The following is a 25043-nucleotide window of genomic DNA, read 5'->3' on the forward strand; positions in this document are numbered from 1 at the left end:
ATGGGTGCAGGGACGGCCCTCCACCGCACCCTGCGGGAAGGCTCGGGATGCCGATGGCCCGCCCCACCCGGCCTCTGCTCCTCCAGCTGAGCTGAGAAGGCGCCCCGACAGCAGGACGGCCAAGAGAGCACACTTCTCCTTGTCTGGACGCACCAGGTGGACAGTAAGAAACACAGACCAGGCTCTGGTCCAAGACAGAACCCACGGGATGGACCAGCTTGTTCACACACCTCCTGCCGGACGTGTCAGACACAGAACAGCGCCTCCCAGAGGCACAGCCATCGTGGAGCCCCGCAGGGGACATTTCAGTGACACAGACTCAGCTGCAGGAGCGCTCAGGCGCCTCCTTCCAGCCCACGGCATGCAAATGAGCCCCTCGGCTCTCCCGCAGTGCACACGCTGAGGGAGGAGCGGGACCGCCCACCCAGGCCCATGTGGCCAGCAGCCACCCCGCAATGCACCCTCAGACCTACAAGTTAGGGGTTTTCTAAGAAAAAATGCGCCATCTGTCTTCTCATCTGGAAATTAAGAGGACTGTGGACAGTGGACTGAAATACCACAGCTGGGTGCACTCCCACGATTCTGCCCTCTGACCCCGGAGAAGAGAAGGGCAGGCGAGAGCCCGCAGCATTTACCTGTGTCCAGGCGCTTTCCCGGGGACCCCGCCTCCACCTCGGAGTCGCCGCAGGTGCTTCGCGACCTTTTTCTTGGCTGCAGAAGAGTCTCCAACCTCGGAAGGACTACAGACAGAAAGGTTTTGGTCCCTAGCTGAGGAGAAGCTGGCGGGGTCTCAGTGTTCTTGGCAGACTTTGGGGGGCTTACACTGTTCGATTTGCAGAAGAGAACAGAAGGGCGTCTGTTTACATCGCTTGCTGGCTCCGCCCCCGCGGAGGCCGCCGCCGGCGCAGCGCCACTACAGGCGAGGGTGGGCTCTGCAGGGTGTCCGATTACCAGGGCGCTCTGAGTGCAAGTGCTATGTGATTCATTATCAAATGTGACTCTTTTGAATAGTTTACTCTGCTCTGGGTTGAGTTCTACTGGTTTGAGGGTTGGTGGTTCTGAATTAGTCTCCGAGTTTGAAGGAAGAGGTAATGCATCTGATGGTTCAAGTTTAGGGGGAGATTTATCTCCTGAAAAAATTATAAATAAAGTGATTTTTGAAAACTGGTAATTATAAAATCTATTATAAAACTTACTGTAAATGTGAAGTCCACCAAAATACTAATTCAATTAAGGAAACAAAGCATCACACACAACTCCCTGCGGGCAGTGAGGGCTGTGGGGTCCCATCGGGGGGCTCCCTACCCCACAGGCGGGGGTGCCCTGGCACCCTGGCCTCTGGAAACACCTGGGAGATGACTTCACATTCGCCAACATTGAGCACATCAGTGGGGTGCACGCCAGCAGCCGCAGCCGCAGCTCACTTACCTTGAGAAGAGAAAGCGCACACAGCTGAGGGCCTAGTGGGCATGCCCGCCCGGGGCCCCGGCCTCGCCCAGAGCTGGGCACACGGAAGCAAACACTCACACCCACCGCTGCCCAGGCTGCCCTAGTCGGTGCCAAAAGCAGGCAATGCTGAAGGGCTGTGAGCGATTAAGGACGGGGAGGAACCTCCCACTCAGTTCTCAGCACACACTTCACTCCTATGCCAGCCACATCCCGAAATGCTACGTGTAACTCTTCTTTAAATCTGACTTTAAAATAAATACCACCTTTGGGAAGAAGAAGACTATTTTAACCATTTTAACCGAGGCTTCATGTTTCCACACGCAACAAGCGCTCTAAACACCAGCTCAGCCCTGGAGGCTGGCCGTGCGCGAGGCCACACCCACAGGGATGAGCGCCGTCCACAGAGCTCGTGACCTACAGCCAAGAGGAGCTATTTAATGACCCCAAGTGGCATCTGGCATCTAGATACATTCTTCTTCCTGTATTGACCCTGGACGTCCTCCAAGCCACTTGAAAGATGTCAAGTTAACACTTGAACCCCAAGTTCATTTTCAGAACGAAAGCTGAAAAGCTGCGCACCGTGCAGGGCCCACGTGACCTGAGCCCGTGCTGCGGAAGTCCGGCCTCGGGGCTCCCCGCTCGGTAGGGTGCCCACCTCCCGGACTCAAATCCCCGGGGGAGAGGCCTCCCAACCGAGAGCTGCCAGGGCACACCACCCCCTCCCGCCCTGGACAGCGGACACCCACAGCAGGATGCGGAATCGAGAGCCACAGGGACGGGTTGGCTGGTGACAAGACTCCTCCCACCGCTGCGTGAAGTCACGAACAAACGCAAGAAAACAGCTGACAAAACACAAGCACGGTGTGGACGGACAGGGGCCTGCGAGTTCCTGCTGAAAGCCTTCCGCGAAGGCCCGCCCTCCCTTCCCCAGACCCTCCGCTGACTTCCTGCCTCCTCTCCTCCCTCCGCCTGACCCTGGAGCCCCCACATCACCACGACCACGACGCCTAAAGGGCCCGCCTCCGTGCCTGCGAGGCCGCCTCCATCCTGGCTGGGTGGGTGCCGCCCCCGCCTGCCTCTCTGCTGCCCCTCCCCTGCTGGGCTCTCCCACTGCTGGGCTCTCTCACGGCCACCTCCAGCCCACCCCCTACTCAGAGGCTAATCCGGCCCCAGGGCCCACCGTCCTGCAGGGCAGCAGCCCACCAGGCGCCCTTGTTCCTGCCACACGCGAGGCCCCGGACCACCATGGCCCACACCTCTGCTCCTCTACGCTCAGCCCACCGGGCTTCTCTCGCCGTCACAGGAGACCTGCACCAGACGCAGGGGACCTCACCCAGCAGGGCCTCCCGGCCCCTCCTTCCAGCCGCTCTGCTCACCCACTGTCGCTGTTCTGCAGCCACGGGGCGCCCACCACCAGGGCAACTCACAGAAAGACTTCCAAGGCATGAAGGGGCAAGCGGGCGAAGGACCCGGTGTGGGGCCACGCAACCCAGGTGCCTGGTGAACCCCGGGCTCCACCACCCGTCAGCCAGTCCCTGCCCCCACCACCCGGAGAGCGGTGCCTGCCGAACCGTGTGGAAACGGCACTGGATGTTAACACACAAGGAAGGAAGCTCCTTTAAAAAGTCCTTACAACCACGACAGGGCCCTCGCCTGCCCTCGCCTGCCCTCGCCCTCGCCCACAGATGTCATAAAGCAGAACCCAACCAGGGCATGCTGCCGGCTACACTGGACAGGCAGCCCCAGGAGCCTCTGGTCAGGGACAGCTCAGCCTGGAACGGCAAGGCAGGGCTCGAAGCACGGCCTCAAACCCCACAACCTAGAGCAAAAGCCCTATCGGAGACTCGGCGACAACGCCACTCCGTTCTCCCAGAGCTGCCGTCTGCAGATCCGGCCCAGCAGCCACCGGCACGCACGCTCCATGTGCAAGCAAAGCACGGGCCTCTCCAAGTGCTGGCTGCATGCAGGACTCCCCAGGGGACGAGGTGCTGGGACAGCCGCCTCCAGCTCTCACTGAGCCTCACAGTCCCCTCGGGAAATAGCCCCGAACTGGGCAGCAGACAGACTAGGAGCTGAGGGGCGCACAGCTGCAGGAGCGCTGGCCCCCAACTGTGCAGCGTGCGCAGCAGGGACGGGCCTGCCGCTGCCTCCTCACCCCCAGGCCTCAATCAGAGGAAGGTCCCTGGGGACCCCTTCCTGGCTGGGTGGGTGCGGCCCCCACCTCAATGGGCCTGACACCCACCCATCACTTCCCTGTTCTTCAAGTGGAAACCACGTACCAGGTGTACCAGTTAATAATGCGGATTCTGTAATCGTTTTGAAGTGCTGCTCAGAAAGTACGTGTGCCATTGACCGGAACAGGCGGTCATCCGAAGGAGCAAGGTCTGGTGAATACGGCGGGTGGGTTCATACTTCCCAGGCAAGATCTTTTAACGTGTCTTTAACTGGTTTTGAAGTGTGTGATGGTGCATTATCATGAAGCAAAATTACTTTGCCGTGTCTTCTGGCCCATTCTGGTCGTTTCATGACCAAAGCGTGGTTCAAATTGATTATTTGTTGTCGGAAGCGATCAGTATTAACAGTTTCACCTGCTTTTAGAAGCTTATCATACACCACACCTTCCTGATCCCTCCAAACACAGAGCATTGTCTTCTTTCTGAAGCGATTTGCCATTGCAGTTGATGTTGATGGTTGACGTGGATCAACCCATGATTTTGTGCGTTTGGGATTCTCAAAATAAATCCACTTTTCATCACCAGTCACAATTTGATGCAAAAAAGACCTTCTTTCAGTTGATGTGGCACCCATTTTCCTTCCTTTAAAATCTTTCCCATTGCTTGTAAATGATCAGAAATTGTTTGCTGAGCAACGTTTAATCTTTCTGCGAGTTGTTTTTGAGTTTGACCCCTATCTTCATCCAATAATGCTTGTAACTGTTGGTCTTCAAACTTTTTCGGTTGACCTGGACGTTCTTTGTCTTTCATATCAAAATCATCACTTTTAAAGTGTTTAAACCAGCGTTCACAAGTATCTTGAGATGGAGCATGTTCACCATAAGCTTCCCAAAGTATACGATAACTTTCAGCAAAACTTTTCTTCAGAATAATGAATTAAAACTTCCCGCAATGCTCTTTTTTGGTACCAAATTCAATGTTTTAAGAGTAAAAATATCTATGATGTTAACACCTCCAGAATATTTGACATAGGAAGTTTTGAAGCTTGCTGTCACTACAACAAAGTAGCACACGTATCAAATTGCATATATATCAACATATGTGTAACTCCCACCTATTGAAAAAAATCCGCATTATTAACCGGTACACCTGGTAAATGCTAAGTCATAACCGAGACAGTTTGTGATATTAAGGAGTTACTACTATTTGGCGTAATAATGATGTCGTTGCTCTGAGTCTTTGTATGTAAAAGGTTGTTGTAAAAGGTTCTTGGGTTTTGTGCATCATAACCTCCTAAGTCCCATTTCTAGAGTAACATCAACGGCTGACTCGCCTGTCTCCACGCACATCCATGGAATCACACAGGCGCCTCGAAACCTCTGGTGCTCCCTGCTCTTGATGCTGGGTCCCCAGGAAGCTGCTTTCTCTCCATCTCCTTTCCCATCAGCTGAAAGCGACATGCTTTCTCCATGTTCGTGGTTATTTTAACACGGGGCACGTTACAGGCAGCCCCAGGCTATCTTTCATCTCACATCTCGGTGTGTGTGCTTCCTTTAAAATGACCCCAGCACCGGAGTAGCAAAGGGACCGGCCTGACTGAGGGGCTCCAGCCTGGCGGGCGGGACCCAATGCAGGGAGGGAGCCCTGGACGAAGGAACAGAAGCATCACACACCTCTCCGCAGTGAGAAGACCCGACTGCTGGGAAGAGCAAGTGCTCAGAGCAGCTATTCCAGTGATGGCGAGTCCACCTGCTGACAAGCTTTCTCCTTCCCTCCCTCTTTTTAAGACAAATACTACACAGGGAGTGGCTTTCTAAGAGACAGAATGCCATAGCCAGAGCTACCGCCCCGGCAGCAAGAAGAGGGCTGGCTGGGAGGACAGTGGTGCCCCACACTGACCCGCCCCCCAGGTCCTGCCGTGTCTCAGGGCACTCATCCCCCAAGGGTGCACAGGCCTGACGATGGGACCCCAAGTGCATCTGGCTGCCAGAGGTCCCTGGATCAAGTGTACCAGGGCCCGACCCTCCAGCAGGGAGAGCGCGGAGAACGGAAGCTCCTCTCTCTTCTGGAGCCCACTGCAATTCACATCCCCAAGGAGAGCGCCAGGGCCTGCACCTTAGGCTACGGACCCTAAATCAACCCACCGCACAACTGAGAACCAGGCAGCAAAGGAGAAAAGGCAGCAGAACCACTTCCGGGCTGGATGCACACGTCACTCCTACGGGAACCGCTAGAGGACATGGGAGCTGGGACCCAGGGAACCATGTGGAACTCAGAGGAACTACATAGTCACGGCCAGCGCTTCCTGGGGGCCGCAGATCACGGTGCAACACCAGACACACGCATGGCCGTGACCAGGACCCTGTAGACCGCCAACAGCAGGCAAAGGCTTTTTTAAAAGAGCAAGTTGCAGAACAATCCGTGTTGCTTTTTTAAAGCTCAGAAAGGTTACAGCCCCACTGCTGTTGGTGGTGGAGTCTTGCTCCACTTTCCGTTTTGTGTGACTGAACCGCGCTTCCTCTGAAACTAGAAAGGACTTGTAACACACCTGCAAGTCCCCCTGCGCTCACCTCCTGGACCAGCCGCCCAACTGCTCCCTCTGCACCCGTGCCCGCTTCCCGGTTGGAGGGTGGTGTCTGCGCCACCGTGTTCCAGTCCCCAGAAACATGCCTGCCGCCCGGTCTGCTCACAACGCACCCCAGCTCGGAACAAGGGGGGGGGGGGCGCCTCGCCCCGCTCTGCTGCCCAGGAGGGCAGCCCCGGTCCCCCTGCTGCCGAGGAGGGCTGGCTCTGGGCCTCGGGCAGCCCCGGTCCCCCTGCTGCCGAGGAGGGCTGGCTCTGGGCCTCGGGCAGCCCCGGTCCCCCTGCCGCCCCCGTGACTGGCGCCCACACTGCCTTCCACCCTCCCAACACCCAAGAGGAGCATGGACAGGAGGGCACTTGAGAGCGGCCCGTCACAGCACCTCTCCTCCTGTGCACGTTAAGTGGTGCTCCCTCCTCGCAGACAGGGCACGCCACCCTCCGCTCCACCGCGCGGGGTGCTGCGGGACCTAAGCCGTGCTTTCTGGGCGGCTTTTCAGGACCCAGCTGGGAAGGACAGCCTCACTCTGCCTCGCACCGGGGCCCTCTCGGGGCCGGAGCACGGCACCGCCGGCAGGACTGCACGGGAACCAGCGCCTAGTGACCGGGGCGGGGCGGGTGCCCTAGGCCTGGGGAAGACGGACGGGAGGCCGCGCTGCTTACCTTCCTCCCCCGGCTCCTGCCCCAGCGGGGCACCTTCCTCTTCAAAGCCTCCAGTACCTGACTCCGCGGGCGGGGGCTGGCTCTGCTGCTGGCTCAGCTTGTTCCGAATGAGAGCGATTTCCTTCTTCAGTAGCTTGGCCCGCTTGCTCCTCGACCCGCTGGATTTCATGGAGCACGTGAGGTCCAGTTTGTCCAGCAGCTCCCTCAGCTGGTCCTCCAGGCTCATGTGGGCCCTGTTGGCCGGGTTCAGTAACCTGTCCACTGAGTCACAGAACACACGTCCATTAGCCATCACCTGTGGTGCTGCTGAGAGAACATCCTTCCACCTCCACCGCCCCTACGTCACCCTGGGCCACGCCCCTTGCTCAGCCACGTGATGGCCCTCACACACGATCTAAACCCAGGACAGGGCTGCCACGGGGGGCAGACAGGGCCACAGGGGGACATGCTTGCCACCGCGGCGGTGCACGGGCGTGGGAGACGCAGGGGCAGACGCAGGGCCACCAAGCCTCGCGTGAGGGAGGCCAGCACTGAGCCCTGCTGACTCAGCGCCTTGACTGAAACTAAGTGACGACTGTGCCCGGCTGGGCAGGCCCACCACCTGCCGAGCTTCTTCCTGAGCAGGACTCGCCCCTTCCTCGTGCCAGTGCCAAGGGGGGGCTGCTTGTGCATAGCTGACCTCGAGCTCAGGAGTCCAGACCCAGGGATTACACTGGGCTGCACGTCTCACAGGTAATTCTGAACCCCAGGCTTATGTCTACAAAAACCCCTAGCAGCTTCATCTCAGCAAAACACCAAAATCTGTGAGGCACAAGTTACCTTAGACCAGTGGTCGGCAAACCGCGGCTCACGAGACGCAATTTGCCGCTCTGTTGACTTAGTTTGCCGACCACTGGGATAGGGGCTTAATCACAAGGAACAACAACAGCCTGTAATTATTGGAATCGAGAGTCTAGGTCAGTGGTCGGCAAACTCATTAGTCAACAGAGCGGCAAACCACAGCTCGCGAGCCGCAGTTTGCCGACCACTGCCTTAGACAAGTGAGGCCGCTAAGCAGAGAGCTACTCTAGCGCCATCTGCTGGAGCAGGAGCCCCTCCCAGCTAGAGAGACACGCTGGAACCCCCGTCTTTCCTATGAAGTGAAGGAGACATTGCACAGAGAACACGTAAGAAGCTTAAGAATTAGCAGCCTGGCTCGAATCCCTATCGTCACTCACAAAGCTTCATAGGCAACCCTCCTCAGAAACATTCACATGAGCAACAACCACGCCATCCGAAGCCCGAAGGAAAACGCCTCGGTGCCTCTGGCGGTTCTTTAAGCAGAGCAGGGTCAGCTGCCCGCCTGCAGCAGGGCACGGCCCCGCCCAGCGGAGGGGCACGCAGCGCCCAGCAGGCTTAGCGGGAGGGAGGCAGGACACACTGGGTGCGCCAGCTCACCTTGGACCCCCGCCCTGATACCAAGGAAGAGATACAGTGGGACTTCTCATCCTTGATTTTATGCCTAGAAAAACCGCGGTGTAGGATTTACTTAGGCGACACCATGGCAGCGTGCATGGCCATTTTCTGAAAGGCCCAGCACGGAGGCCCCCAAACGCCTTCTTGCTCCGGGAAGTCGGGTGGCGGCCAAGGCGTGGTGCCGGAGCCTGGGGGCGGGGGGCAGCCCGGCCTCGGAGGACAGAAACAGCGCAGACCGCCATGTTGGAGAAGCAAGCACGTGCCCTCGTAGAGGGAGGCAGCCGGAGTCCTGAGGCCTTTTCCACAGCGCGCAAACCAGGAGTGGGGGGAGGGGGGAGGGGGAGGGGCAGAGGGAGGGAGGAGGGGGAGGGGGAAGGAGGAGGGGGAGGGGGTAGGGAAGCCAACGGCGTGCGTGTGCTTGTTTCTGGCCCTTTCACACAGCTGACAGCACCCTCGGAAGCTAGAGACCCACCCTGGGCGCAGTCCCCAACTAAGCTGCTCCCTGGGCTGCACCATACGGGCACGGCCGCGTGGGCCTCTCACGTGGGCACCTAAACGTGGCTGGTCTGAACAGCAGGGCTGTGAGGGTAACACACCGCAGCGGCAACAGAAAAATAAGGCAAATGGCAACTATCCCAGTGGTTTCTGCGTTGACTGCGTGTCAAATCCACAACACGGGACGCCACTGAAACAAACCGCCTTCCTTCCTCCTCTGTGCGGCTCCTAGGGAACCGAGCCATGGGGCTCGCATCCCAGTCCTGCTGGGCGGGGCCGACAAGGCCTAGGTGGCTCTCCCGGGCACCCCTGGACCTGGGCAGGTGCTTACCATCCTCCCAGGAGAAAGGCCGCCGAGGGGCCGCGGCCGGCCGCTCCGGCAGGTGCACCCCCGAGGCCGCCTCGAATCCAATGCTGTCCACCTGGCGCCGGGCCTGCCGCAGCACGACGCCGCCCTGGTCGCGCAGCCGCACCGCGGCTCTGTAGAACACCGTGTCCTTGGCGTTGTACCGCATGCAGTTGTCCACAATGAGGTCGAAGTCCTCCTCAAACTCAGGGAGGCTGCTGTACCCTTGCGCCTCCAGCCGCTTCCTCATGGTGGAGAAGTCCATGGGCTGCTTGATGTGCTCCAGGTAGTCGGGCACCTGACCGCAGGAGGGCACAGCACTTACACGAGGAAAGGTCTGTTGCCACTCCAGAGAATTCACACGTCCACACAGAGTCTCACGCGCGCACACATGCAACACGACATGCCTGAATGCACACACAGCACAAACGACTCCCACTAACGTGCGGCAGCACTGAGACACGGCACGTACACGCCTTCCCACAGGCCCTGCTGGCTCAGCTCCTTCACTGAAACCAGAGCACCCGCTGGGCAGACCCCCCACCTGCTGAGGCTCTTTCTCAGCAAGAACGTCCCCCACCTCATCGCTAAGACTTTACAATGAAACGTGCGCCGTTAACCCTAAGGACTCGGTGAGAGAGAGGGAGGACTTAGGAACACAGGTGAGCAGCGTCCTGCGGGCAGTGTGGACGGGGCGGGCGAGCGCGGTCAGCACACCCACCTCCTTCAGGCTCACCGGCTGGGCGAATATGCGAGCCGGGTCCTTCTCCTGCAGCTGGTCCAGCACGGAGCGCAGCAGCACCGTGAGGGGGGTCAGCCGCAGCTCCAGCGCCATCTGCTCGACCTTCACCTGGAGGACAAGGGTGCTCAGCGCGGACACGCACAGGTGGCCTTCCTGTCGCAGGACTGCCCAGCGCTGACACTCGGTCCACAGCCATTCAAGCTCCTCAGTTAAACCCGGACTCCTGGCAGCCTAGGTCAAGGCACGTCACACATGGCGCCCCCAAACACCCACCAGGTGCTGGCCAGGCTCCCCCCCTTCACTGGCCGCAAGCGTCCCACACACCACACGGGATGCCACACTGTCCCTGCACCACCCCCGGCGTCCTTTAAGGAGGCAGTGCCACCCTCCATAAAGCTGCCTGCAACCCAGGGCACCGGGATGGCCGAGGGCCGGGCCAAGGACTGCAGGTCCAGAAGCCCACGCCCGGCGAAGCCCCTCACCTGCTCCCGCTTGAGCTTCTCACGCTTGCGCAGGAGCTCAATCAGCAGGCGGGCGCGCTCCAGGTCATGCCGCAGCCGCTGCCAGTACTTGAGCTTCTCTTTGGCGGCCTGGATCTCCTCGTCGTTCTCTCTCTGTGAAAAGGAATCCAGAGGCTGGAGTCGGCCGCAGATGCCCAGGGAGGCAGCGGGAGCCCAGCCCTCCCCACAGCGCCCAGAGCAGAGCAGGGCGGGAGTAAGCAGGGTGCAGACTCCACCGTGCGGGCACACCAGGGTCCGTACAAGTGGAGGGCAAGGGGCCTCGCAGGACCCAAAACGCTGAAGGGCCTGCGCCGAGAGCAGCCACTCGCCTTGACCTCAGGACGAGGCCGGGGTCCCACCGCCTGGACTCTCAGAATAAGGCAGCAGCCGGGGAAAAACCAGACACACAGAAACGCCCAGGCCGGACAGGTGGGTCTGTGCTCTGGACACGCCATTTGCCCGTCTCCATTCTACGTTTCAACACTGAAAAGATTGTACTGAAAAGTCAGAGAAACAGAGGCGGTGCCAGGACACACGAGGCCCACCCAACGCACCTCCAACCAAGCTGACCCGCCCGTCCCGGCGCAGAGAAGGACACGGAACCGAAGGTGCTCGTGTCCCAGCCCGGCGGGGCCCAGCACTCCAACTCCGGTCCTGCCTCCCCTCCCCCCGGGGCTCCACACAGCCACCCCCACGCACTTCCTCACATTCCTTCCCGGCCCCCTGGGTGTGCCTAGGGCCCCGGTCCTCACGCACGCTGACCGTCCACTCTCACAGCAGCTGCCCACCCCCAGCTCCTCCTGGGCCAGTGGTCGGCAAACGGCGGCTCACGAGCCACATGCGGCTCTTTGGCCCCTTGAGTGTTCTAACACCAATTCTTCAAAATAGACTCGCCCAGGCCGAAAACCGACTTCTGCGCACGGGCCACGAAGTTTCAATCGCATTGTACGTGCGCGCCCGCACGTGGTATTTTGTGGAAGAGCCACATTCAAGGGGCCAAAGAGCCGCATGTGGCTCACGAGCCACGGTTTGCCGACCACTGTCCTGGGCCCACCTCCTCCTGCCGACTGTTAACACAGCCCCAGGGTCCACCTGCAGAGCTGGCCCACCTCCCGCGTCCTGTCTGCTGAAGGCCCGACCTCTGCCCAACCACACCCACACCCAGAAGGACCCAGCACAGACAGCCAAGGAAACTGCTGGGACCCCCTCGCTGCTCCGGAAACCAGCGTCTTCTGGCAGGCCCATGTGTGGGACCCCTCATTCATCCGGGCCCCATGCCTGATGAGAGCCCAGGTCTGCATCCTTTCTCGGCGTCACCCCACCTCCGTGTCCGGCCCCCACAGCGCCTCCCTGCATTGCCCATCCACCTGCAAAGGCCAGGGCTCTCCCCACCTGGAGGCCGTGAGGCTCTGGTCCCACCTCCTGCTACACCTGTCGGTCAGCACAGCCCAACTATGTGCCAGCTGCGGCCGGTGCTCCCATGGCCCAGAGCCCTGGCACAGCCCTGACGGGAACACAAACTCCGTTCCCAAAGGGAGGGCGAGCACGCAGCCTGTCAGCTAAGCAGGCATCACCAACAAACATCAGATCCCAGGTTAGACGCCAAGGCTGAGAGGGGACTCCAGGGTCCAGGCTCTCTGTGGGTGCAGGACGCGCAGGCCCCTAGGCCCACAGCAGGCACATGGAGAAACAAGGCACGCGTCCAAAGCAGCCAGCCAGCCCAATGCCAGACGGAGCAGGCAACTGACCCCTCGGCAGGCCAGCCGCCCACCAGGACGCTCACAAAGCCCAGCCGGAGCTACGCGTGCGCCCCGGTAGCCAAGACCCTGGGTTAGGGAGCCGCTGTCCATGTGCTGGACCCTGAGCCAGCACCCCGCCCAGCAATCCTGGTGGTCCTGGCACCCGGCAGGCGATGCCTTCTGCCGAGGCCTGGCCCACCACGCACTCCGTCCCTCGCCTTCACTGAGCCCACACGGGCCTGCACACTCCTGGGCTGCAACTCAGATGGCCCTGGACACCCACCCCCACCCTGAGCCGCTGAGAGGAGAAACTCCCTCACCTCAGGAGAGCGGGGCCCACGCACGGACCCCTCAGCCCCAAGACACACCCCTCTCAGAGGCCCAGAATCTTAACCCTTTGCACTCGCTTGCTTTTTTCTCAATTCTTTTATTCTAATGCTAACCTTGTCGAGTCACACTCGACATCCGAGTGCAAAAGGTAAAGTTTTCAAAATGTATAAAAAGAGACATTAAGATCTAAATTTTAAAAACTGAACATTTAAACGTGTTCATACTTAAATCACCTCCATCACCACAGAATTCAGGAAAGTGAAGATGAGGGACTCCCTAAGGAGGAGGTCGCTGTCCAGGCCACGCAACGTGGTGGAGGGACAGGCTCAGCCCAGGACACACTGTGACTGAGACGACGGACGGCACCGAGATGAAAAGCCCCATTTCGAGAGGTAAGGGGCTGAAAAGGTAATTTGGCTACATCCTCCAGGCCCCTCCTGGGGGCAGGCCCTGTGGAGGGTGGTCACCTGTGGAGGGACAGGGTTCTCGCTCGGTGGGAACAGTCCCCCAGGAGTGGTACCCAACCCAAGAACACAGCAGAGGGAGCAACGCGAGCAGAGGCCGCCGATGGCCCGAGACCCTCATCAGAGACCCCAAGCCTCACCTGCTGGCTGGAGCCCTGTCCTGCCCACCCACAGCACCACGCCCTGCTGTGTCCTGCAGTGTCCCCGTGGCCTTGCTCAGCCCTAGCAACTCAGCAGCAAGAGGGACCGAGCAGCGAGCCGTTCAGACAGTGGTGGTGCGGCGGGCGCACAGGGCCCACTACCAACTCACCGGAGGGCAGCTCCGAGTGCCCAGGAGGGCAGGGGGCAACGAGGGAACTCTGACCAGACTCCACTTTCTGCCGAGTGCTCCCAGCCTCTCGGCCCAAGGAGGTGGCCAAGCCCAGAGGCCAACCACGAACACCACCCCTCCTAGAGGCTGGCCACCCCTCACAGCAGAGTGTACAGACACCAGCCAAAAATTAGGGCAGCGAGCAGATGACCATTTGTGTTTTCAAATTCTTACAGAGCCCCTTTCTGACTTTCTAGACGCGCGTTTCCAGAACTGCTGTATAATCCCACACGGCTCTCCACGCCCCATGGAGTACCTAAAGGTAAGCGCACACAGCGCTTGTTTGGTGTCTGCTTTAGAGTGCTTCACGGCCGGGGTGCCATCCTTGCACAGGGCGTGCTGACCTGCTCTGTATCCTTCCAATTTAGCAAGCGCTGGTTTTGTTCTTTTAAAAAGCAAAAACCGCCCTAGCTGGTTTGGCTCAGTGGATAGAGCATCAGCCTGCGGACTGAAGGGTCCTGGATTCGATTCCAGTTGGGGCACGTGCCCGGGTTGGGGCTCAATCTCCAGTGGGGGGCATGCAGAGGGCAGCCCGTCAATGGTTCTGTCTCATCACTGATGTTGCTCTCTTTCCCCTCTCCCTTCCCCTAAAATCAATAAAAATGTATTTAAAAAAAAAGGCAAAAACCACCCTGGCCCGTGTGGCTCAGTGGTAGAGGGTTGGCCTGAGCACCAGAGTCTCGGATTCGATGCCCAGTCAAGAGCAGGCACCTGGGTTATAGGTTCAATCCCTGCCCCAGTCAGGGCGCATATGGACACAACTGATCTGTGTGTGTGTGTGTGTGTGTGTGTGTGTGTCTCTATCCCTTCCACTCTCTCTAACAGTCAACGGAAAAAATGTCCTCAGGAGAAGAGTAACAACAGCAGCAGCAAACTCCCTGCTCCTCTCCCGCAGCTCAGCTCTTGCCTCCTGCCCTCCGTCTGCAGTCAGTGCTAAACCAGCTTGCAGAGAAGCGCCCTTTGAAAGTCCCTCTCACACATTTCCCAAACACACACGCCTGGTCCAGCTCAGACCCACCCACCCCCATGGGGCCGGCGTCTCCCCTGCAGCTGCTCCCTCCCCTGGGCCCCACCCCACGTGATCCGCAGTCTCGGCTTCCCCTTCCCCAGGCGTTCCACACGTGTGCAGAGTGAGGGGAGGAAGCAGAAGCCGCGTGCAGGAACATCCGGGGACACGGATGGATGCGAGTCACCTGCACAACCCACAGCCTCGCAGGCCGGGACGCGTGAGGTCTTCGCGGGCCCCAGGGCCGGCCCACACTGGACCCGCCGGCGAGGGGCCTGGAGCCCGAGGGCACGTACCTGCTGCGCGCTCCTCTGGGACTGCAGGCTGGACTGGAGCCGCCGCAGCAGGGGCGCGCCGTTCCGCGACAGCCTCTTCAGCAGCCAGTAGCTGTGCGCTCTCTCCACAAACTGCTTCTTCCGCTGCACGGCCACCTGATTCGCAATCCGGTTTAACCTAAACACAACGAACTCGGGTTCAGTTTTAAAGCCGTACGTCAGCGTGCTTTCCTCATGGGGACTGGAAATGACAGTGTTCCTTTTAATAAACCACACGTGTTCACACATGTCTCCCTCATCCGTGGCACAACAATGCTACCTCTGATGTCTCTGGTTCTGCTGAAACCAAGTCCACCACCTCCTGCTACCCACAGGTTTCGTCCACTATTAAGTCACTCGTGTCTATCAGACTAAACACCTAAAAAGAAAACAAAGCTCTAAATGTTCTTAACTCCTCCACGAGACACTGTCCCCACGCACGCAGCTGCAGGAACATCTTGGGAAGCTCTGCCGGCTGGCACAGCAGGCATGGGTCCCTCAAGACCCGCTGGCTCTCATGGAGGGTGGGCACCAGCCGCTCTCAGTCACCTCACAGGAAAGAAGAGCTGGGACAGCTCGAGTGAGGGAGCGGCAGGGGCAGGGCTGGAGACAAAGGAGCAAAGGAGCTGCTGCTGGTGGAATGACACTGGCACCTCCCAGTCTCCTGAGCCCCCACCCTATAAAGTGCAAGGGCTTTGTAAAACGGGGGGAGGAGGCGGGGGAGGGGTGTGAATGATCCTTCAGCAACCCTTCAGGTTACCAGAAAGCTCCCCTCTCCCCAGTTATCACTCTCCTGTTGAAACAAAGAGCAACTCATCAATTTGCCTCCCAAGGACACTGAAAGATAAGTTCAATCTACACTAAAACAGAAAACCACAAAATGCAACAAGAAGGCATTCCTCATTGTGCATCACAATCAAAATGTCAGGACAGCAATCAGAGACTTTTAAGAGCAAACTTTTTAAAGAATGCAAACCACAAGTCTTACAAAATAACCAAAGAACAAAACCGTGAGAAGACCCCCAGCTCGACCATGTCCAGACCATTATGGGCCTGCCCTTAAACACAACGGCTCCGTGCATTTCCAGGACGGCCCAAACGTGCTGCCGCTGGCTGGCCTCCGCCGAGTTCTGAAGGGCAAGCATCGCACAGGGGAGACCCAAGACCACCTGCTGTGGCAGGACACGGCTCACATCCCTTGGAGCGGCCTGACCCTGGGGGCTTTGCAGAGGTGGCCCTGTCACATCAAACCCCAGGAAGGTGCCAGGAGCCTCTGCCTCTACTAGGTGTACCGGTTAATAATGCGGATTAACTATTAACCAGTTAATAATGCGGATTTTATAATCAAAGAAAACACGATAATTTCAAGAGAAACATCAAAAGTGCTTTATTCAAAGTAATGTCCATCCCTAGCTACACATTTCCCCATCTTTCAGGTAATTGGTGGATACCGTCCCAATAGAACTTTTGTTTTGAGGCAAACCATTCAGAGACCCTATTTTCCACTTCATACGTTTTGAAGTGCAGCTCAGAAAGTGCATGTGCCATTGATCGGAACAAGTGGTCATCTGAAGGAGCAAGGTCTGGTGAATACGGCGGGTGGGTTCATACTTCCCAGGCAAGATCTTTTAACGTGTCTTTAACTGGTTTTGAAGTGTGTGATGGTGCATCATCATGAAGCAAAATTACTTTGCCGTGTCTTCTGGCACATTCTGGTCGTTTCACGATCAAAGCGTGGTTCAAATTGATTATTTGTTGTCGGTAGCGATCAGTATTAACAGTTTCACCTGGTTTTAGAAGCTCATATACACCACACCTTCCTGATGCCACCAAACACAGAGCATTGTCTTCTTTCTGAAGCGATTTGGCTTTGCAGTTCATGTTGATGGTTGACCTGATCAAGCCATGATTTTGCACATTTGGGATTCTCAAATTAAATCCACTTTTCATCACCAGTCACAATTTGATGCAAAAAAGACTTTCTTTCGTGCCGTTGAAACAACACTTTACTGATGACTTTTCGGTTTTCCATGTGTCTTTCGTTCAGTTGATGTGGCACCCATTTCCCTTCCTTTAAAATCCTTCCCATTGCTTGTAAATGATCAGAAATTGTTTGCTGAGCAACGTTTAATCTTTCTGCAAGTTGTTTTTGAGTTTGACATGCATCTTCATCCAATAATGCTTGTAATCGTTGGTCTTCAAACTTTTTCAATTGACCTGGACGTTCTTTGTCTTTCACATTGAAATAATCACTTTTAAAGTGTTTAAACCAGCGTTCACAAGTATCTTGAGATGGAGCATGTTCACCATAAGCTTCCCGAAGTATACGATAACTTTCAGCAGCACTTTTCTTCAAATAAAGTAATGAATTAAAACTTCCCGCAAATGCTCTTTTTGGCACCAAATTCAATATTTTTAAGAGTAAAAATATCTATGATGTTAACACCTTCAGAATATTTTACATATGAAGTTTTGAAGCTTGCTGTCAATACAATAAAGTAGCATACATATCAAATCACATACATATCAACATATGTGTAACTCCATCTATTGAAACAAATCCGCATTATTAACCGGTACACCTGGTACAGGCAGATCCGGAACCCAAGCTCTAGTGTGTCCACTGCAGGCCCTTGACCAAGGGGCCACAGGCCTGTACACTGGAGGACACCTGGTCGCATGGCTTCAGCAGGAGGTGAGGCGCACTGGGAACCCAGGCTCTGCCTGCAGCCCCCGTGCCTGGGGCTGGGGCTGGGGCTGGGGCTGGGGCTGGTCCTGGACACCTCACAGGTGCCTTTTTGGGTGGAGTTTCGATTTTGCCATTTTTGACTGAGTTATCACGGCGGTGCAGTGAGTGCATACCAGTAAATCTTAGCACATACAGCTCTGTGGATCTCTGCCCACGCAGACAGACATTCTAACACACGTACACACTCAGTTATTTCCACAGCCAAATAAAGCAATGTGGATAGAAGTACTTTTTAACAATTTCAAGGTCCAAAGAAATGCTGTTTGGCAACATGCTTATAAATAAAGATTCTGTCCCATGAAACAAGCCACTGACTCCTCCAGGGTCAGGACTTCTGAGCTATCAGCCCCCAGGCATGAGCACCGGGCTCTGATGGAAATACATTCAGAGCTGTCCTCAAGTGCTTACTGAGCACCTGCACCGAACAGCCACCTCCCGAGCAGTCACAAAGGAGCAGGTGGGCTGAGCGTGAGGCGGCCCTGCAGGCGCCCGCCATGTGCTCCCGGAAGGACACAGAGCAGCTCCGGGGAGCAGCTGTGCAAACAGTGAACAAGCCACCATGTCCCTCTGCACCCATCACCCCAACCCAACCACCATTCACCGCAGGTAGAGGGCAAGGAACACGGGAAACCAACCATGGAAACGCCCAGCCCAGGGACGGGCACCGGACAGAATGGGGACCAGCCCCTCCATAAACTCCAAAGGGAGAGAGACCAAGAGGGACCTTCAGAGGAGGAGATGCTGCAAGGACTAGGGTTTTTACAGGCGCGATAAGCCCTGGTGATCAGGAAGGGGTGAGCAGGCGAGGTCCACAGGTGAGGACAGCAGTGGTCCTAAGAGTGGGAAAAGCCCCCCAGCCCCCTCCCCAGGGGCTGAGGGCTGGCCAGGTCCTACCTTCTCAGGTGGATGGTGGTCATGAGCATGTCTGCCCTACAGCAATTCCCTAAGCCATGTGTTTGTTTTACCAACTTCCTGGTTTTGTATTGTATTTTAAACTTTTTTTAAATGCGGTATTTGGCAAGGGCCTATTGAAGGATCAGAAGTTTGAATTTCTCAAGCCTCTGAGATACCTTGTGAACAAGGCGCCTCCCAAGAAAGGTGCTCAGGCGGAAGTGACGGGCATGGTGGGCGGTGGGGAAAGCCCGTGGAGATCCGCCAGGAGGAGGCAGTGGCGGACGGACTCTCAGGCCAGGCCGCCCATTAGCTTCTGCAGAAACTGCAGGTCAGTTGACAAAACATCAACTTGTGATTTTGGTGTGTAACTTAGAAGGAAATTTTCAAAACTTGAGTACATCACTGCAACGGCGAAACTGCTTTTACACAACCTACTTACACGTGTGATCCCGCTTCCCCACCCTGACGTCCACAGTAACAAACACCACGAGCAGAACTAAGGGAGACCCATCTCGGCGCAGGCCGTCGGTGGCACGGAAGCCTCCCTAGGAGATGCGCCCATTAGAGATCGCTGGGGGTTGAGAAGCTTCAAGCCTGGAGTGTGTACAAACCAGTACGACAACCTGACTAGGAAGCAACCTCAACACTCAGGCCAGCGAGAGTGCAGACCGGCGAGGGGATAGCAGTGGGCAGCCGAGCACCAGCCTGAGCGGAGGATGCCTGGCCCACCGCCAGTTCCCCTGGGCACACTGTCAGCAGTGATGTGCCTTGTAACACGCAGACACCCTCATCAGCCCAGAAATTATACCTTCCCACTCTTTGGGGTGAAAATACTGGCCTTCGACTGAAGAATGGGGAAGGGGCAGCACTGCTTTTCAAAATGACTTGACGGGTTCTGTCCGGAACGGCTCTCAGGAAGAAGGCTGACTCCGTGTGCTGTGCACCCGGCTGACAAGGTGAGGGAAACCTCGGAGCTCCAGGTGCAGTCGATGGTCTGAGGCCCCTGGGGTGCACATGTCCGCGCCCCCGGCCGAGCCTCCCCATCATCCAGACCCACCAAGGTGGCTGCCTGCAGTGGGGCTCCCCTCGGCTCACTCACCAAGAACTGAAGGTCCTGAGATCAGGACCTGGCAGAGCCCGATTCTGTTAGAAAGCCCACCAGACACTCACCTCTGTGAAGCAGCCCTGACCTTGCCCGGCACCCGTGAGCCCCCCTCCGTGGCCCTGCTGGGTGGACCTCCGAAAACCAGCACCTCCTGGCCCACAACATCGGGAAAAGGGAAGGCTCCACCGAGGGGAAGGATCCGCTGGAGGGAGGGCCGAGTGGACACTCGTTTCCAGCCCCCACAGGGAGGACGACCCACGCAAGAACAGACACGACTTCTGGGTGGGGAAGAGGAGCAGGGGCCACATGGCCTCCAAAGGTCTCCCAGCCTCAGGTCGGAGGTCAGAAGAAACAAAAGCAGAAATCGTCCAAGAGGCTGGGGACACCTTAGTCACCAAGAAGTAGGGGACGTCACTGCATCCAGATGGGGGAATGCATGGCGTCCCCCTGGTACCTGGGCATACTGCCACTAGCGAGGCGGACACCAAACCCGAGACGAGGCTGGCTCTACTGAAGGGGAAGGGCTGTCCTCTTTCAAAACAGAACATCTCAGCCCTGGCCAGTGTGCTTAGTGGCTAGAGCGCCGGACCTCATACCAGAGGGTCTTGGGTTCGATTCCCAGTCAAGGGCATGTCGTACCCGGGTTTCAGGTCCAATCCCAGTTGGGGCATGTGCGGGAAGCAGCCAACCCATGAGGCTCTCTACATCCATGTTTCTCTTTCTCCCCCTCTCCCTCCCACTCTCTTTAAAGAATGGAAAAAAATACCCTCCAGTGAGGATTAACCAAAAAAGAGAAAACGGCGTCTCAGAAGACACTGAGCAGCTGGAAATGTCCAGACCAAAGGGGGCTGCCCAGGACCGGTCCTGGCTGAAGGCACAGGAGCATCTTGGTCCTTCCTGCTTCGAGGCCAATGGATGGCGCAGAGCCCCTCACCGTGCCCACCTGTCCTAGGAGACGGGACCCATGGAATCGCCCTCAGAGGGCACGCCCATGTGTGCTTGCTACCTGTGCAGGGCGCATGGGACACAACGCTAGCAAGAGGTGCCTGGGTAGAGGATTGGGGTGTTCTCCTTACTTCTGCAATAATTTATAAACTTGAAGGTTTTCCAAGTAAGAATTGAAATAATGACACCCGACCCAGTAATTCCAGGCTCTGTGTGCCCATGGCGGTGCTCCCTCAGCCCGCCTGTCCCACTGCTGACTACTGTGTATGCCCAGGCGACACCTAGGCTAGAGCTGAGGTGAGACTGTGTGGCAATTACCCGCTGCCAGTATTAAGATTCAAATAAATTGTCACCCCATCTCTGCCAAAAGAAGTGAATACAGTGAGGAGCTCTCCTGTGGACTGAGCCTGCTCTGTGTGCAGGGGACGCCTGGGGAGGGGACCGGGCCCAGGGGCACGGTGAGCACAGCAGACATGCTGAATGTGTGGGACACCGGGGTGGGTCCTGGGAGAGACCACCAGGCAGAAGCCCCAGGAGCAGGTGCCTGAGGGTAGTTCGGGCCGAGGTGTCTAAAAGGTTGATGAGCATGGAGCACTCCGCCCACGGCTCTGCACTCAGAAGCACTAATTTTAGTTCAAGACAGGAAGCTCTCGGGAGTCCAATACACCCCAAGCGCACACTGACACCAGATGACACGCAGGCTTCAGCGCCCGGTTTGTCTCCCTGCACTGTTTTATTTTCACTCACTTTGGCTCTTCTATGAAAACAAATCTGCTCACCAGATGGCCCACATCCCTCTTCACTGGAGGACGCCCTTTCGCGCTGGACCAAGACAGACTCGCAAGGAGACACCCAGTTCCCCTGAATTAAAACCAAGGAAAGGGGCCCTGGCTGAGTAGCTCAGTTGGTTAGAGCATCATCCCAATATGCCAAGGTTGTGGGTTCAATCCCCAGTGTTTCTCTCTCCCCCTCCTTCTAAAGATCAATCAGTAAATAAGTAAATTTAATAAAAATTTTAATAAAACCAAGGAAAGTGATGAAGTCATAGGAGGGAGAGATCATTTAAGACAGCACTCAGGCCAACACCCACATGAGGGCTTCTCGCCTGCACACTGCTCAGCGACCAGGACACAGCCGCCGGGCAGTAACGGAAACACGGGCCCTGCACGTGCACGTGACCGGCACTTTTCAGTTTGGGTTTAATGCTTCTTTCCAGAGTAGCCACTGCACAGGCCACTGGGGACCCTGGGGCGCTGCCTCCCTCGGCCAGCAGGGCTACATGACTGCCGCCCGCGGGCACCCACAGGAGCTCACACGCCCTGTTGCTACGGGGCATCCAGAGAAGGGCTTCCACATTGCTTCCAGCATCTCGTGTCCCCAGGACACGGTATGTCGGAACTTTTATAAAATATAGTAAAATTAACTGCCAGACAGCAAAGCCTGTGGCCACAACACTTGTCCAGGTACGTCCTTTATCTCTACTCCAAACTGTAATGAAGTTTACCCCTCAATTAGGAAAACAAAAAAACACAACGTGAGCCGACTACACCTTTAGGACCTGGCTTAGCTGCATCCCCTGCTTTGAAATACTGAGGCTCAAAGCACGAGTTTTCTTCTCATTCAGGCCTGGGCATCCCAGACGCTCAAGTGTGTGCACTCCCACCTGCGAACGCTTCCTCCTGCAGCCCCACACACAGCCCAGGGCACACTTCCTGGAACAGGTACGAGGGGCTGGACACAAGGCAGGGAGCACTTCAGACTTCCGACTGTTCAATTTGTTAGATCGTATTTTCTGTAAAGCTCACATTTTTAAGGCACTTCAACAGAAGCTCTTGATACAAATCCTACACTTTTTTACTCAGGTAGAAATCCAAGTTAGGTTGACGGCCCTGGCCTGTGATGCTAAGTGATTAGAGCACTGTGGGAGGTAACCAATCGATGCACCTCTCATACATCAGTTTCTTTCTCTACCTCTCTCTCCCTCCCCCCCTTTCTAAAAATCAATGGAAAAGAATTATTTTTAAAAAATCAAATCTTAAAAAAAAAGAAAATCAATGGAAAAACTATCTTCAGGTGAAGATTAACAAAAAATAGCCTGGCTGGCGTGGCTCAGTGGTTGAGCGTTGACCTATGAACCAGGAAGTCACAGGTTCGATTCCCAGTCAGGGCACATGCCTGGGTTGCGGGCTCCATCCCCAGTGAGGGGCGTGCAGGAGGCAGCCGGTCCATGATTCTCTCTCATCAATGATGCTTCTCTCTCTCTTCCTCTCCCCTCATCTCTGAAATCAATAAAATATAAAAAGTAAATAAAAATTTAAAAAATAATAAAATAAGCCCTGGCCAGCACTGTTCAATGGTTAGAGCGCTTGGGTTCAATTCCTGGTCAAGGGCACGTTCCTGGGTTGCAGGTCTGATCCCCACAACCAATCGATGTGTCTCTGTCATATCAGTGTCTCTCTCCTCTCTCTTTCTCCCCTTCCGCCCTCGGTCCCACTCTCTCTAGAAATCAATGGGAAAAATATCCTCACTCTTTGGGTGAGGATTTAAAATAATAATAATAATAATAATCTATATAATAAAAGCCTACGCAACTGTTACGGCGGAACGACCAGAACAACCGGTCATTATGATGTGCACTGACCACCGGGGGCAGATGCTCAACGCAGGAGCTACCCCCTGGTGGTCAGTGCACTCACAGGGGGTGTGTCGCTCAGCCAGAAGCCAGGCTGACAGTTGGCAAGCACAGAGGCAGTGGCGGGAGCCTCTTCCGCCTTCGCAGCAGCGCTAAGGAGCAGCAAGTCAAGTGGTAAGGAGCGGCAAGCAGGCGGACAGGACTGCGAGGAGAAGGAAAATTAATACCTGGGTGCATTAGAGGAAAAATACAAAAAAAAAAAAAACAAAGGCAGAGAACATCTTAAAAGTAGTCAGAAGAAAACCGGCAGGCGGACATCCCCGAGGGGTCCCAGACTGTGAGAGGACACAGACCGGGCTGAGGGTCAGCCCCCTTCACCTCCAGTGCACAAATTTCGTGCACTGGGCCTCTAGTAAAATAAAATAAAAGTCAGGTTGACTGATCTGCAAGAGACACCTTGGTTTTAACAATGGTTTTCTCTGGATGAGAGGGATTATGAGCACTTTTTTCTCACTTTCTCTGAATTTACTGATTCTGTAACGAGTATGTACTACTCTGTAAAAGAAAAAAGATTTCATTTCAGGGGGAAAAGCCACGTTTCTCATTCTTAATACAAAGTAAGTGCTTGCTCCTCTCAGGACAAAACCAGTATTCTAAATGGCAGATCCCACTACACTCTTACAACCTAACTAGATAGTGTGACGAAAATCGTGACACATTAAAACCAAACTATATACAGTAGGTCCTCGGGTTACGTGGGAGATCCATTCCTACGGCGCGACGTAACCGTAAGTCGGAACCTACCTACATAAGCACCTACGTCACTCACATGGAGCACATACACAGCAGTAATGAAGTGAAACAGTAAAATAAAATTAAAAGAAAGCTAACAACTCCTGACCTTTACTTGTGGTAAATAAATAATAAAAATATAAAGCACAAATGTATATACGTCAAAATGACGGAACTTTTTTTTTTTATAAATAAATGGGAGATGGCAACATAACCATGAAACGACATATGTCGAGTCCGACGTAACCCAAGGACTGCCTGTATTAAAAAAAAAAAAACTATATATTTTAATCACATGTTGATAGGCATTAATTATTTTACACACAGACATACAGGAAAACAATACAAAAAGCTAACATTCAACATAATGAAGGTAATTTTTACATAATAATAAAAATACCTTGGTAGTATGTTATTCAAGTGTAAGATATATACAACTTTATTTATATGTGACTTTCAAATAATAAGATGGTCAGGGTAACAACAGGTATCGTATCAGCTGTTCTCCACGCAGACACCCATTTGCATCTTCACTTCACCAGCTCAATGCTTTACTTCCTTAACCAAAGGCTTTAAAGCCCCATGCGCTATTACAAAGAAAGTGTGCCACTTCCTCAAAGCTCAAGGAAGTGCTGGAGTGAGGACGTCTGCTCTCCCAGACTCACAGGGCACTTGCTGGCTCTCAAGTCACTTACCTCGTGTTCTGACCAAGAGCATCTGAAAGGCAACGGAATAAAAAGAGCAAGTCTGCAACAAGAGGAGCAGGCAAAGAGGCGGGAACACGTTCGGGAACAAGAACAGGAGCCAACACAGGCAGGAGCGAGGCAGGGCCTGCCCAGAGGCGCCAGCAGAACCCGGCCCCACCACTGTGGACCACTCCAGGTCAGAGCGCCCTGCACTGACCAGGCAATGTTCGCATCACAAAACAAACGGTCAGGAAAACCAGAAAGGCTGTCACACACCAGGAAGGTGGCCAGCCCTCCCTCCCCATAGCGCACGTCAGCCCCACTCTGATCTCCACCCTAGTGTCTCCTTTCTTAGCCACGCTGCTTCACTTTCCAACCAATTACTTTAAAAATCCTATAAGGTTCCCAAATTCTGGTGGGAAAGGTGAGGAAGAGCATTTTATTGTCAAAGAAGGTGACCAGACCTGGGCCCTACAGGGCCCCAGACCAGTCGCTGCAGGCAGTGTAGCCTTGGTCACCCTGGCAGCGTCTGGCTTACCCCATGGGCCAGTGCAGGCATGAAGGAAACCATACATCCTCCAGGTCTAACAGACTAAGTCTCCTGCAACATCCA

General features: G+C 55.7%; 1 protein-coding gene across 5 annotated transcripts in view; it reads right to left on the reverse strand.

Annotated features, from left to right (window-relative positions):
• Positions 1–25043, reverse strand: part of BRD1 (bromodomain containing 1) — a 41326-nt gene that overhangs the window by 11358 nt on the left and 4925 nt on the right. The window contains exons 3-9 of one of the 5 annotated variants that reach the window (XM_054719656.1): positions 14610–14766; positions 10387–10518; positions 9884–10012; positions 9148–9460; positions 6867–7127; positions 823–1130; positions 636–740 (exon numbers count right to left, since the gene is read on the reverse strand). In XM_054719656.1, the coding sequence (XP_054575631.1) occupies positions 636–740; positions 823–1130; positions 6867–7127; positions 9148–9460; positions 9884–10012; positions 10387–10518; positions 14610–14766 (1405 nt within the window). Of the gene's footprint in view, positions 1–635; positions 1131–6866; positions 7128–9147; positions 9461–9883; positions 10013–10386; positions 10519–14609; positions 14767–25043 lie in introns of all 5 variants that reach the window. The other 4 variants (XM_054719655.1, XM_054719653.1, XM_054719654.1 and 1 more) reach the window with 4 other exon arrangements.

Source organism: Eptesicus fuscus, chromosome 7, assembly GCF_027574615.1.
Source record: "Eptesicus fuscus isolate TK198812 chromosome 7, DD_ASM_mEF_20220401, whole genome shotgun sequence".
NCBI classification, from domain to species: domain Eukaryota; kingdom Metazoa; phylum Chordata; class Mammalia; order Chiroptera; family Vespertilionidae; genus Eptesicus; species Eptesicus fuscus.